Genomic DNA, 14,163 nt, shown 5'->3' with positions numbered 1-14,163 from the left:
CGGTCAGTTTGCGGGCGGCGTGTGTGATGTATGAGTGGCCCAAGCCCTGAGTAGTGGGACCTTAGGTACGGATAGGTACGTACAGGACTCGATGTGGGGGCCGCGCCTGTTCGATACGTACCGTAGGCCGTCAGGGGGAAAGGGCGACCAAGAGGGAAAGGGCTGAGACGAGGGTGAAATTGCGCCTGCTTGCTAGCGAGTTTCAAGGGACGTGGGCCCAGGACATGGAAGTTGACCAAGAGGCAACCACGGCCTGGGATTCCCAAATGATCACGGCTAGACGAGCAAAAACGAGCAAAGTCCTCCTCGTCTGGAAACTAGACCCCCCCTTCTACACTCAACCCCCCCTGGCCCTCTGGAGTATGGAGAGATTTTTCTGTACGAAGAAAACCTGCCCTCTCCCTTTAATTGTGCTGTCGTTACGAAAACAGGTGAAGCGCTTTTATTGCTCTCTCCACATCTTGGCAGGAAAGTGGTGTGAGTTTCAATGTTTTGGTGCGTCTCGGTACCCACGGAAGGCGGGGGAGGATACTTTCGAGGAATCAGGATCGGAGAGACCCTTTCTTCGACAAACCTGCCAGTGCCTGCCCTACAGGTGAATGGCGGTAGAACAAATTCATTTATTTCGTCAACTTGTCACTTGTGACTGCCGGAGAGAAAGTGACTGACTGAGTGGTCCGTGAACCAACTGTGAGAGGAAAGTGAGTGTGTGTGAGAGGCCACGTTGGGATGCCGATGATAAAGTGCGTGTCTGAAAAGGATTGTTATCCAATGTAAAGTCTTATGAATAGCGTCCGTCCGTGTTTATCCGTAAGTTTCCCTCATATAAGGTACGGAGACTTTTAATGACGCCCGAATGAGGGGTGTGCTAAGTTTGGCTGCGGATGGATGTGGGCAATTCAAGTTGCAATGCGGCGACTGTATCCCAGCCTGGAATGGCATCGTAGTGTAGGGCAGTCAATTTAGACAAACATGCCGCTGTGCCGGGTGATCCAATGACTGCCATAGCAATGCCACATATGGAGAATAGATGGACAGGCACTCTACGCAGTAATTGGTCTCTCTACCCAGTTTCTGATCGGTAATGAGCGAGCACTTTGCACCAAGGACGCAGTGCACCATGAACCACCACGCCCTGAGAATTGTTAGTCTCAGAGCGCAGGTGCCGAGGCGGCGTAAGAGAGGGACGAACAAGAAACAGCCTCACGTTTCGATGCAGATGCCAACGCCTATGCTTCTACTTCGTACCGTACAACCCAAGGACACCAGACGCCTGGACTGTACACGCCATCACATCACATCGCTTCGCTTCGACAAGGTCGCGCGGGGTACGAAGTACGGAGCGAGGATGCCAGAACTGTCGATCAGATTGGACCACGGGAAGAGTCTACGAATACAGTCGTCAGTCGTGTCATGGTTCAGCGTAACGAAGCCAAGGATCTGTCTCTTCCTTCAAAGTTTCTTAGCTGGTAGTGAATATCCGTAGGGATTCTCGGTGTCCCAGACAGGACGGCGCTACTGTTGAAGGGGAGAGCCCTAACATCAAACCAAACAGCCGGGTTAGCATCTGGGCCTGTCGATATGGTAAGGGCGGCTCTGGCGCAATTGTTCCCATTTAGGAGGCTCTTACACGGCAAGCCGCAACGGGGCCAAGGACATAGAAGACGACGTGGGACGAAGTCAAGGAGCCTCGAGAACTGATTGACGGGCTGATTGTGGTAGTGTATCCATACTGCGTAGACACAACACAATACACTAGATCACTCACTGTGAACAAAAAGACGGTCACAGTGGACAGGGGTTCTCGGCCCCGCCGCACCGGTGGTTCGCAATGAGGTGGAAACTGCCCTGTGGAGCTCTCTTGCCTCGGGAACCGATACGTATCTACACTACGGAGTACGTATCTACGTACCCATTGCGGCTGCGAGGCTGACCGGGGTAATGGCGGTTTCTGTTCCTGACTTGTCCTAATATGGACTAGCATCCGTTTAGCGTGCCTTGCCCTTCTGTGCGCGCAACTCGCAAGGAAGGCTCAGGGGCTGCCGCGAAAACAGGCCAATGGCAGTCGCAGGCGCGCCTCTGTAACACGTACCGTCCATCGCTTGACCCCGCCGTCAAACGTCAGACAGACATCCTCACACAACCTTCAGACACAGGGTCACGATCCCGTCAGGACGACGACTGCCCGCAACAATCTGCACAACACCAGTGGCAGCATCAACAACAACCTGCCGCCCTTACGACAATTTCCCGCTCCTCACCAAAAGCGGCACTTGAGCACCGGCCATGCGACGAACGGCCGGCGGTTGCGACGACCATGCTGCAATGCAGCCTGCGCGTCCCTCTCCTCATCCTACTGCACATCGCAACCTACGCAATGGAATTACGCAGTAACGTCTTGTACTGCACACCGCACCGTCCACACCGCACGTGCAATACTTCGTACACGCGCGCTACACCATACGAGACCGAGACGAGGAAAGCAACCTGCTCAATACCCCGTTTCCCTCTTAATTGGGCATATGCCGCGAATGTACTCCGTATGCCTCGCGTACCCGCAGAGCCCCTACCTCTCTCTGCCTTGCTCAGCCTATCCGTACTCCATACGGACTCACGGGGTACTCCTCAACAACTATTCCCACGAATACCTCGCTATCGTTGTTCCAAGAATCCCCTCTGTAAGAGTGCGAGACTGCAACCCTACCCAGAGCCCAAAAACGCTACAGCCATTCCCCTTCCTTTGCTTTGCTCCCCCTCCCTCATCCTCGCCAATGCCTCCGCGAGATCGACAGCGAGCAGACGTATGCTTATCGCGACTTGAGACCAGATGTCGGCCGCAAATAGTAACACCCTCTTCCTTGTTGCGAGCCACCCGACCCAGCGTGACGGTGTCAACTCTGTCGAGGTCTCGGGCTCGGGAGGGATCAATGGTTTGTTTTTGACTCGAGTTACCTAACTTTCCAAAACAGCCTTCGGCGATGCCATGCCACGCCATCCCAAGCCCCATACTATGCGCCGCTCTGCCACGCGCGTAACACGAGTGTCTATACCTTACCTTATCTTAGTAGAGAGAGAGGGGACCGAATTTTCTAAAGTCCCTCCTCATCGGTCATGAACAAGATCCACCGACCATGTGCCGTGGCCGAAACCAAAACCAGCTGGCGGGTCATCAAGATGCTTGCAACAAACTAGCCAAGTTGAGGCTCTGAACTGAATCTGCATGGAATTGGAGCCCAGGCCTCGGGGCAGGCACTCTCTCCCCTTGTTGACGAAGAAGGGGAAGAAACAATCGGAGGCACGACACCGCTCTTTTCGGTAACGAGGACGCTACGCTGCACGGATTTGGTGGCTTTCCTTTACCATGTTCCAGGGTCACAAGTGTCAAGAGCCTCTTATTCCAACTTCCCAATTTCTCTTGTTTTCGTTTGCTCTTCGAGTCTTCAATGAGAGCTCCATCTCTGGGGGCCCTAGGCTTGGTCTATGCTCAACCTGCATCCGAGCCTCCGAGGCTACAGCTCGTTGCGGGCAATCTTCCATTTTACTTTGGCTTGTCTATTGGCGGGCGCCACTCGACTCTGGCTGCTCTCTTCTCGATCCATCATGGCGGCCGGTTGAGACGCACGTTCGTCTCTCACCGGATCCATAATCTCGCACCCATGCCTGTTCCTCGTCCGTCTCCTCTTTCTGGCCCTGCCCTCGAACAAGTTACGTACAGGGGTGTGATCAAACAGGGTGTGGCTTGCACAAGTGTTGCCGGGCCTGGTCTTGGTTTCTTCCTCACTCTCTCTTCTGGGTCTCTCTCACACACACTTTTTTTTTCTTCCTTTTCCCCTTCAGAAAATGGGGATGGCAGCAGGCCAGGCGGATGGATCAGACCAAACGTTATGCTCTGCTAATTCTGTCACATCCACCCCATCTTCTCCAGGGTCTGGCTGGCTTCACTGCTGAATATCTGCAACAGGGCTAGACTTGACGGTGTGCTACCCCCCTGTCCTGCATGTACCAGCACCCGAACATGATGAGGCAATGTTTGCTATGCCTGCCCACCCGCTCTTCTTCTTTGGGCGTGTGTGTGAGTGGTGCCTTGTCTAGGTACGGGGACAGATACGGTCTAATGCTGGTAGAGCTGGTCCCGTCTTGTCTCGTCCTGCCAGTTGCCAGACAGAAACTGAGAAGAGACTGGGACCCAGGGCCAACTTTGGCTGTGGCTGCAATATTACTTTATCCTCCCCCTCTCCCCCCATCTCGAGCCTTTTCTTCTTTCTGTTTACCTTCTCTACCTAACTTGGGTTTATCATCAACATCCCTTTTCTTCGTCTTCTTGAAGCGCAGTTGCGTGTCCTTCTTTTCTTCTCCCGCAGCTAGGGTTTTACTTTCCTTCATTGTCCAACTGGCTTGGCTGCACACACTCATTTGACTACGCTTCTTGAACACCACCTTTTTTGTCAATATATCTTGACCTATCCGGTTTATTCAAACAAACGAACTTCACTTCACTTCTTTGGGATCTTCCCTCAACTTGCCTATCCGTTTCCTCTCTCCTTGACGGATCTGCAGAAAGCCGACTTCGTTGTTGCGAGCTTCCGGCTGGGACACCACCTTTTTCAACAACAATCAACTTTTTAACCTTCGATTCGTTGGCAGCAAGTTTCTGTCTCTTCTTATCAAACCCAGCTTCCAGGACACCGCGAACAACGTAACGCGTGAAGATTCTCCACCGAGAGACCCCAAGAGTTTACCTTACTTCTGAGAGGTACAACGACGCAACATCGACTGTTCCGAAACGATTTAACGAGCAAATATGTCTCCCACGATGCAATTGGCGCCTCACACGGCCACCTACACTCCCACTTCCGACGCCATGGATCGTCATGAATATGGAATCACCAAGAACCGCAAGGCGGCTTCAACCGGAGGAGGCAGAGCATGGAGCGAGGATGAGGTATGTTTCACTCACAGTCTTGGGGACTACTGCCATTTAGAGTCACATGTGATACCAATGTCTAACCATACCACAGGAAGTCTATCTGCTTCAGACTCGTCTTCAGAAGATGCCTTACAAGCACATCGCCGCTCACCTGAAGAAGACTGAGCTGGCATGTCGCCTTCACTACCATCAGCTTAGCCACGGCAGCAACCGACGCAAGCAGCGTGCTACTTCGGTCTCTTCTGGTTCTTCTACCACCCACTCACCTGTCATGCAGCCGACGATGCCTTCTTCCCTCCGAGAGTCGACTCCTCGTTCGGTTTCTCCCCCAGGTAGCTCAACCAGCTACGCCCCTCACTCGCCCGCCCCTATGCAACTTCCCAGCATCATGGGCCACGAAGCCTCTCCCAGACTTCCCGCCATTCTCCCCAAGCCGGTCTGCATGACACTGCCACCTCCTACCGCCTCCCCCACCCGCGGGTACCCCACACCTCTCCCTGAACCTCGCAGCGCGGCTCTCCCCTCCGCCACCTTCCAGTCCATGTCTGGCAGCCTCCCCATGACGCCACCGCTGCGTCTGGAGTGCGCTCTTCCTTCTACCCAGTCCATTGTCAGCCATCAACACGTTGACATGAACCGTCTCCAATCCGTTTACACTGCACACCGCGCCTCTTTCTGGGCCGCTGTTGCCAACGACTACGGCCCGGGCGCAAGCCCCGTTATGTTGGAGCAGGCATGGCAAAACGGTGCATGCTGCAACCAGCAGCAGGCGAGCACACCCATCACACCCACGTCCAGCCCCGACAACCTGGATCGCGATAGCTACGAAAGACCTCAAGACAAGACTCGCATCTCTGCTATTCTTGGCATTGACGCCAACCCGCGTTCTCCCCGTGAGCGCGAGCTGGTGAGACGCATGGAGGAATCACGAGTCGGCGCCTAAGCAACTTGGCACCGTCTGAGCCAACACTTTGATTCTACCAGTGTATTACTTTACAACTTTGAGTGTCTGATTCTTGCTTGAGGTTCTGCGTCTTCCTGATGTGGAACGAGAAGACTACAGCATCAAGCCGCAGTTTTGTTATTCGCTTCTGTTGGTTTCTTATGAGAAATTCGTTTTCTTTGTCTTTGGTTTCGGTCTTTGGCCAAACCTCTTTTTCCATCTTCATCGTACACGAACACATACGACCGGGTGGCTGCGAACTGTTGGGACGATACTCGGCGCAGGAAGGGGAGATTGCTCAGGAGGGGAAAGGAGCCCTTTCTTCCATTTCTTCATTTCATCTTCTATCGACTTTTGGGGGGGGGGGGGGGGGGGGGGGGGGGGACGAGGCCATCACCGAGGCATGTGAGGGGGATTGGACGCTACATTCCTGGAACGGGATGGTAGGGCACGACTGGCAGTGCGGAGGAGGATATTTACAACATTTCTTTCATCTTCTCGGGAAGGCATTTTTTCCACCCTTTGCAGAAATGAAGTGATGACCACGAACCACAAAAACCCTCGCAATCGTGGGGTTATTCCGAAACAACTTGTTACGGCAGTTTTTTGTACATTAGAGCGGCCCCTGGGGTCCGGCGGGATTCATGCAGACGACGATCGCGTTGGCTTTTTTTTTGCTTTTTTCTTCTTCAAAACGGCGAATCGAGAAATCAGAGTTTTGAGAAAATCTTGTTCCTCCTGCAGTGAAATGCTATCCACCTACGTGTTATCAACGCTTGACTTTCGTGTCCTATGACAGCTGCAGCTGAGAGAAAGAAGCAATACGAAGAGAGAAGGATGCGATGCATCTGTCCAAGCGTGTGTGTGTGTGTGTGTGTGTGTGTGTGTGTTTGGACATTGGTGAATCGCTTCGGTACCGATACGATCTCTCAATCCCTGTCCAGATTAGGGTAACAAGTCGTCGAGTGAAGCTTGTTGACATTTGTCTGACAAGTGCTTTGACGATCCAAGTTGCAGTTTCTAGTTCCCGATTCCAGACAAGCGCTTCGAAGGAAACGTCCATACATACATGATCAAACCGTCAATAGCGTAATGTAGGAGCGATGCAAGATGCAGAAGAGGGGTTCACCATCGGCAATTGTTCCCTCGCGGCAAAGTGCAGTGTCCCGTCCCCGTAGGTTGTAGACCGTAGACACTCACGGCACCCTATCTTTCTAGGACGAAAGCTACGTACTTTCTTCTCTTCGCTTGAAGTTGGAAATAGCAACAGGGCCGTGAATTGTACGGAAGGCAAGGCCAGCCATGTGTACGTACCCGCGACCATCTTTTCTGAAGTTGAGGTTGAGATTGAGGTATGTACTGGGGCGCGGTCAGAGTTCCCTCCTTCACACCCTCCCAACCTTCATCCTCTTCCTGCTCCTTTCCCCTAGTACCTTCAATCACTTACTTCACTCAGCCCAAACGTCCAAAGATCCCAAGGTTTCGTCGGTCCGCCTTGATCAGCAAAGCTCTGCTTTATTTTATTTTTTTGACACCCTCCAAAACTTTCTTTCCTCCCAACTCTTGAAGCATAAATGGTTTTGGCCTTGTTGGAACAGACGCCAGCCAAGCATGGTCCCTGGACTTGTTTCTCTACTCCCCGAGCAGGAGCCAGGCAGAATATGGCATGGCTTGGCTCGAGAGAGGAGGGACGAAGAAGGATGGTGAAAGGGGGGTGAAGGTCCAAGGAGGAGGCTTCGTAATGAGCTGCGCCATCCGTCTGGATTTCGAAACGAGTAGAGTTGGGCGGATAGCTCGGACGAAAGAGAGAGAGACGCCGGCACCCCTTCAAGTCTCGACGAACGCCCTTCTATTGCTGTTCTCTCTGCCTTCCAACACTGGGGCACAATGAAACGAGCGAAAGGAAAAGCATGACTTCATCGCCAACGTCCCCCTCCCCTTCGCCGATCCAAACGCAGAGTCAAACAGAGTGCCATCCCATCCCACTGGTGAGAGACGCCAGGGAAATGCCCCTCTCTCGCCGTCCAGTCTCCGAACTTTCGCAACACGACAAGGCCTTGGCACGATTGCTGTTTCTCTAATCGAAACCCTACTAGAGCGGATGACCACGCCCTTCTCGGTTGACTCCAAGATTGCGCAGTTAGTAGTGGTGTAGTGGCCGGTATTGCGTGCATATGAGCGCACGCACACACACACACTTTACGACTTACATGCACACTACACACAGCAAGTGTAGCAACGGGCGGGGGAGAAAGATTCACGACGTTGCAACGCTCTCCACGCCCAGACAGAAAGTCGGCCGCTCAAGCCTGGGATGCGGGAAGGCTTTACGGGAGGACCCCCATGTTGCGGAGACTCCGTCTACCACGATCATCTCCAGATTTTCTCGTGCCAAAATGCCCAGAGAACTTCGGTCTCCGAGCCGTCAGCCAACTGGGTTTCACCTCGTCAGGTAGTCTGTACTAGCTTTAGCTCTGTTTGGAACGTGTCTTTTGCTCGGGAAAAGGTCCATTTTTAAGCCCATAGGTCTAAAATGTTACCATCCAATTTTATCGATAATGACTGAGGTAAGGTAGGTCATACAATCATTCTACTCTACTGAGTTCCTGAGAAGCACCGTTTTTTTCCACAAGGCACTGCTCTTTGTGAATTCCACCAGTCGAATATTCATAGAAGCCACTACCTCACCTTGTTAGGTATCTCAACGACTCTATGGATATCTTCACTTGTATTGAAGATTTTTCGCTTCCAGCTTCCTTCTAGCTCTTGCTCATAGCCCCTCAGTGTGGTTTCCAATGATTCCAACACCATTGATTCTGATATATCCTCGCTTACCCCATTGTCTTCGTCTGGCACGACAAATTCGAACTGCTGACCCTTGAAAAGAAAGTGCCGGTCCACGGCTTTCTGACCCTCTGACTCTCGGGACCACACTTGTTCTTCACAGTCAGGAAAGAAATCCTTCATCGCAGCTACAAAACCCCTCCCCCAATCGTGGCGGAGCAAGTGATTGTCACCGTTTTCGAGCAGTGCTCGTCTTTTCACGCGAGCCGCCTGTTCAAACCAGTCGTACGTGATAAATAGGGTATTTTGGTAATGTTGACCCCTTCTAAGTCGTAGCAATTTGAAACAAGCGCAAAGCCGCTTTATTCGCTCGGATATCGGTGCAGTTGAAGGGGCTAGGAAGTTCTGCGAGTCCGATACTTGATTTTCCAGCGTTGTCAAGATATATTGCCATGGATGTACCCTCATCCGCAAACGTTGCGTCGGCCCCGAATGCTTGCTTCGCTGACATGAGATCAGACTCTGGACCAGGCGTAAAGCAAGCGTGGACCTCTTTATCAAAGTATTGCCAGTCTAGTTGTCCAAAGTCGAAATCGCAATGCATTTCTTGCCGTCGATCAAGTACGCGTTGCTCCCACTGGCCTCGCCCAAGAGTGCGGGAATATAGAACGGTGGAGTAGATATTAATGATGTGGCAGAGTACCGAACCGTCGATCTCCAGCTGAATGCCGCCGTTTGTCGTGTCCGCAGACTGTTCGACTTATGGCCTCCACTTAACTACGTTCATGTTCGGGCGTATCCCGAGGGAATATAGAAAGTAAGCCCATGATGATTTTCCCGCTGACTTGAAGTCATAGTTCGGGCTACTGGACTGGTCGGGCTTTGACCACACCTTCCAGTATGGCCGGGAGCTTTGATCATTCTTGGATGCTTCTCTCTTGTGTTTCTGGGGGGTAGAAGCTGGTATCAACCCATCATTACGAATCAGATATGGCTCGAAGTCTCCGATTCGAAGACGGGAAAGCGGTGCTGGCCATGCTCATCCAGTGCTTCTTGTTTCAGAATCCGAGGCTTCGATTCTGCGCCTGCTCTCTGGTATAGTTATTGTAGAGAAAGGAGGCAGGCTTGGAGACCAATGTAGTAAGAGCCCCGGCGAGTCCGAGAGTCTGAGAGATATCGCTTTCGACCTTAGAAACATCAGACCCTGAAGGCTGACCTTGCTTCTCTGCCATTCTCTGAGATACAGACTCGGGCTCTATGTTTGTTCGTTTGAGATACTATAATAAGTTTGTCAGTGTTGGTAGATCAAAGCCAGCAGGTATATTCTTCATGGTATCCGGGATTGTCACACGGCTTGTACAGAATCGCCCGCATAATGCAAAACCACGAATTTTCGCTTACCTTCGAAGAGTTTGATGATTTCAAACTGTGCGCCTGCTCAGAAGTCAGGTACAGACTGGTTGTTTGTTCATACTTAAAGGACGGTCTATTCACTTGAATGAAGATTGCTGACCCCTTCTTTTGACCTGGAATGGCAGCCGACCATATGCCAACCGTACCTCAGCTGACGCCAAAGACAGTTAGGCCGCGAATTCTCGCCAGTCGCCTCTTCGTTTTCAGCCTGCAGACCGAAAGAGTTGCGGTGCGAGGCCTCGGTAGTGTAGGCAAGCACAGGCACCAGCCACAAGAAATGCTTTGGGAATCCTAACAACGCCAGTGTCAGTTCCGGAGACAGGATGGCGACAAGAAAGCGTGGACGGATGCGCGAACAGAGAGAGGCCCTTGCGTATCACACAGACTGGCGTCATCCAATTGTCCGATTGGCCGACCTCTCATCTGTCGAATGTTGATGGTCTGTATCGGTACGCAACTCACTCTACTCCAGCTGTGATGCGTGGGGGACATACTCGTCAACGGAGAGAATGCCGTTACTGACGATGCCTCTTCTCGAGGACTCGTTGTCCCCCTCTAAGTTGGGCCTCTCGAAGATGGCCCGGCATCGTTCAACTCCGTCGCATTTCATTTTCCGTCACACCCGTCATTCGTCAATGGGTCGTTCTCCATCCCATTTACCCCTCTTCAACACGTTCCATTTCGTCTTATTCACCCGCAAAAGTCAATTAAGTGTTGCTCCACTCCCAACCGCGGACTATGCCCCGATTCCCCTCCGGCACGGCTGGGATTACCCGACCGCAAGCTGCGAGCCGCTTCGTCTCCGCCGGCAATCCTTCCAATAGGATCGCTCGTATTAAGCAGCAATGGATTGAATGGTGTCGCGAGCGGATCCGTCCCCGAGGTCTCTGGTGGAGCGCCTGACGATGTCCCTGCCGGTAGCCTATTGAGGAACAGGAAGAACGCAACGAGCTCTGTTGACTTTCCCCGCGCCTTTCCCACTTTGCCCGCATTGTGAATCTTGGCTGCCGTTGTCGCTGCCGGGAGCTGTGCTCTCGCTCTTGAGCTACATGCTAGTGGTACGGACTCAGAACGGATGCGTGTGGTGGGTGAAACAAAGTTCAGAAAGATGTTGCCGCCCCCCAGTAGCCCTTTTCCCTTCCCCGCGTCTACTGCTGCTCGTTGAATCTTTTTCTCCCTTCCATGATCTTCGTGGACAAACTTCTCTTCTCCCTCGCCCCTCGTCTTAAGCTGGGCTCAATTCAGTACATCGGAAAGGCTTGGCCCTCCCAATTCTCGAACCCCTACGAGTCCACGCGAACTGACATAATTGTCTTCTTCCACCGAATCGAATAACCGTGTACGCCCCCAGACGTCTTCACGATGAGCGCAGACCAAGCAGGCCACGGTCCAGGTGACGCCGAAGAAACCAGCTACAAGGACAGCCACGATTACATTCAGTTCAAGGAGCACCCCATTGAAGGACAACTCAACCGGTGGTCGCACACAATCACAAGGGAACATGACTTTCCCGGCGCACAGGTACGCAAAACACTCGTTGAATACAGAACCGCCGTCTCGTGTGTCACAGCAAAGTTGGGGAATGCGGGGTTGAGGCTGATGCGGGGTGTTACCGCGGGGTTGTCAAAAGTTCACGGGAAATGGAAGCTCACGATGTTGTAGGCTATGCTGTATGGTGCTGGCGTGCCGAACAAGGAGATGATGAAGAAGGCGCCGCATGTTGGCATTGCAACAGTGTGGTGGGAGGGCAACCCTTGCAAGTATGTCTTCCCTTCTGGAGTGGGTGTCAAGAGTGGCTTCAACTAACACGGCACAGCACGCATCGTAAGAAGATCCCTTTCAAGAGAGAGGTCCTCTGGAGATGATCCAGCAAGACTGACGCGGGGACAGTGCTCGACTTCGGAAAGATTGTCAAGAAGGCAGTTGAGAAGCAGGGCATGCTTGGCTGGCAGTTCAACACCGTGGGTGTGTCCGACGCCATCACCATGGGAGGAGAAGGTAAACTATCACACCCTTTCTTGCAATTCTCATACGGCAAACACTGACTTACACTACCAGGCATGCGCTTCTCCCTCCAGACCCGCGAAATCATTGCCGATAGTATCGAATCCGTAACCTGCGCACAGCACCACGACGCAAACATCTCCATCCCGGGTTGCGACAAGAACATGCCGGGAACCATCATGGCCGCCGCGCGTCACAACCGCCCTTTTATCATGATCTACGGCGGTACCATCATGAAGGGCCACTCTGACCTTCTCGAGAAGCCCATCAACATCAGCACCTGCTACGAAGCCCGCGGTGCCTTCACATACGACCGCCTTCACGCAAAGACCAACCCCGGCACAGAAGGCCGCACCCCCTCCGACGTCCTCGACGACATTGAGCAGCACGCCTGCCCCGGCGCTGGTGCCTGCGGAGGTATGTACACGGCAAACACCATGGCGACTGCGATCGAGGCAATGGGTCTGTCTCTCCCGGGATCTTCATCATACCCTGCCCTGTCCCCGGAAAAGGCCCGCGAATGCGAGCGCGCCGCCGCGGCTATCAAGATCACCATGGAGAAGGATCTCCGCCCTCGCAAGCTCATGACCCGAGCCGCCTTCGAGAACGCTCTTGTGCTTACCATGATCCTCGGCGGTTCCACCAACGGTGTCCTGCACTTCCTCGCCATGGCCAACACGGCCGATGTACCCCTGACCATCGACGATATCGATCGTACCAGCAACCGTATCCCCTTCCTGGCCGACCTCGCCCCGTCAGGAAAGTACTACATGGAAGATCTCTACAAAGTAGGCGGCACGCCCTCGGTCTTGAAGATGCTCGTCGCAGCCAACCTCATCGACGGCTCCATCATGACGGTAACGGGCCGCATACTTGCCGAAAACGTCGCAGACTGGCCCTCACTCGACCCGAACCAGAAGATCATCCGTCCACTCTCGAACCCGATCAAAGCGACGGGCCACATTCGGATTCTCCGCGGAAACCTCGCTCCCCAAGGCGCCGTCGCCAAGATCACCGGCAAGGAGGGCCTCACCTTCACGGGCAAGGCCCGTGTCTTTGACAAGGAGCACGAGCTCGACGTCGCGCTGTCGGCGGGCTCCATCCGCCGCGAGGATGGTAACCTCGTTCTTATTGTCCGGTACGAAGGCCCCAAGGGTGGGCCGGGCATGCCGGAGCAGCTCCGCGCCAGTGCGGCTATCATGGGTGCCGGACTAGACAACGTGGCGCTTGTGACGGACGGCAGATACAGCGGTGCGTCCCACGGCTTCATCATCGGCCACGTCTGTCCCGAGGCGGCGGTGGGTGGGCCGCTTGCGCTGGTGAAGAACGGAGACACGGTCACCATCAACGGCGAGACGAATCGGATTGACGCTGTTGATGTCGATGAGGCGGAGATGGAGAGGCGGAGGAAGGAGTGGAAGGCGCCTTTGCCGCATGTGAGGCGGGGTGCTTTGGGTAAGTATGCGAGGCTGGTGGGTGATGCCAGTCATGGAGCCGTCACGGACGCGGCGGATCCGTCGTGGTAGAAGTAGACTTGTCTTGGTATAGGCTTGTAATTCAGTATAATTTGGAAGTCAACTTCTTCAGTCTCTGTCATACGTTTGCTTGGATGTTAAAGTCCCAGGATACCACCCGCAACATACCGGCTTTCTCCTCAAGGGACCGATGCTGTGCATAAAACACGGGTCTGCTAGGCTGGCAAGGTTAGCTGTATCTCTCGAGAGCGATAGCTTGGCCAATGCCTTGCATCAACGAAATGAGATGAGCGTGGATGCGCTGTTCAGCTTCGGGTTCGAATATCAGAATGAGGGATTGTAAAGTATCACAAACGACAGAGGCTCAGAAGTTCAGCAGAGGATCGTTTCCCTACATGTATGAATTTGACTACTATGTCCTGAGCTGTTCCTGTATGTACCACTGCCTCAGAGGATGAACGCACTAGTCGCAAGATATCTCGAGGCCCAAGAGCTTACGGTTAGGGGTGGGTAAGTCAATCTGGAAGGTTGCGTTCATCAGCTGGTAATGATATCTTGTAGTTCATTTAATAATGGGATTCTGGCTTAAGTTCTAGTCATCTATATAGGACTCCACA

At 53.2% G+C, this 14,163-nt stretch overlaps 5 protein-coding genes across 5 annotated transcripts; 2 read left to right on the top strand and 3 right to left on the bottom strand.

Moving 5' to 3' along the window:
• Positions 1-1,067: 1,067 nt before the first annotated feature.
• On the bottom strand, positions 1,068-1,824 carry BDP55DRAFT_684254 (uncharacterized protein). The gene is made up of 4 exons (XM_060576394.1): positions 1,631-1,824; positions 1,452-1,536; positions 1,193-1,387; positions 1,068-1,135 (listed from the first exon to the last, which is right to left on the bottom strand). The coding sequence occupies exons 1-3, from the start codon at positions 1,657-1,659 to the stop codon at positions 1,238-1,240; spliced, it is 264 nt and encodes an 87-aa protein (XP_060422611.1). The 5' UTR covers positions 1,660-1,824; the 3' UTR covers positions 1,068-1,135; positions 1,193-1,237.
• Positions 1,825-4,607: 2,783 nt separating this feature from the next.
• Positions 4,608-5,887, top strand: BDP55DRAFT_416714 (uncharacterized protein). The gene is made up of 2 exons (XM_060567415.1): positions 4,608-4,942; positions 5,019-5,887. The coding sequence occupies exons 1-2, from the start codon at positions 4,802-4,804 to the stop codon at positions 5,868-5,870; spliced, it is 993 nt and encodes a 330-aa protein (XP_060422610.1). The 5' UTR covers positions 4,608-4,801; the 3' UTR covers positions 5,871-5,887.
• Positions 5,888-8,297: 2,410 nt separating this feature from the next.
• Positions 8,298-9,417, bottom strand: BDP55DRAFT_416677 (uncharacterized protein). Its single transcript, XM_060567414.1, has one exon. It carries the CDS (start codon positions 9,120-9,122, stop codon positions 8,550-8,552), a length of 573 nt encoding a protein of 190 aa, XP_060422609.1. The 5' UTR covers positions 9,123-9,417; the 3' UTR covers positions 8,298-8,549.
• Positions 9,418-9,712: 295 nt separating this feature from the next.
• Positions 9,713-10,559, bottom strand: BDP55DRAFT_638364 (uncharacterized protein; the record flags this gene model as incomplete). The annotated part of the gene is made up of 5 exons (XM_060573101.1): positions 9,713-9,931; positions 10,056-10,110; positions 10,214-10,358; positions 10,454-10,508; positions 10,530-10,559. 5 exons carry the CDS (start codon positions 10,557-10,559, stop codon positions 9,713-9,715), a joined length of 504 nt encoding a protein of 167 aa, XP_060422608.1.
• An 870-nt stretch (positions 10,560-11,429) lies between these two features.
• Positions 11,430-13,597, top strand: BDP55DRAFT_698731 (dihydroxy-acid dehydratase; the record flags this gene model as incomplete). The annotated part of the gene is made up of 4 exons (XM_060577807.1): positions 11,430-11,588; positions 11,730-11,827; positions 11,938-12,065; positions 12,126-13,597. The coding sequence occupies 4 exons, from the start codon at positions 11,430-11,432 to the stop codon at positions 13,595-13,597; spliced, it is 1,857 nt and encodes a 618-aa protein (XP_060422607.1).
• Between the last annotated feature and the right edge of the window lie 566 nt (positions 13,598-14,163).

This window comes from Colletotrichum godetiae (assembly GCF_030913485.1).
Source record: "Colletotrichum godetiae strain CBS 193.32 chromosome Unknown BDP55scaffold_83, whole genome shotgun sequence".
NCBI classification, from domain to species: domain Eukaryota; kingdom Fungi; phylum Ascomycota; class Sordariomycetes; order Glomerellales; family Glomerellaceae; genus Colletotrichum; species Colletotrichum godetiae.
This window is presented reverse-complemented; position numbering and strand designations above follow the sequence as displayed.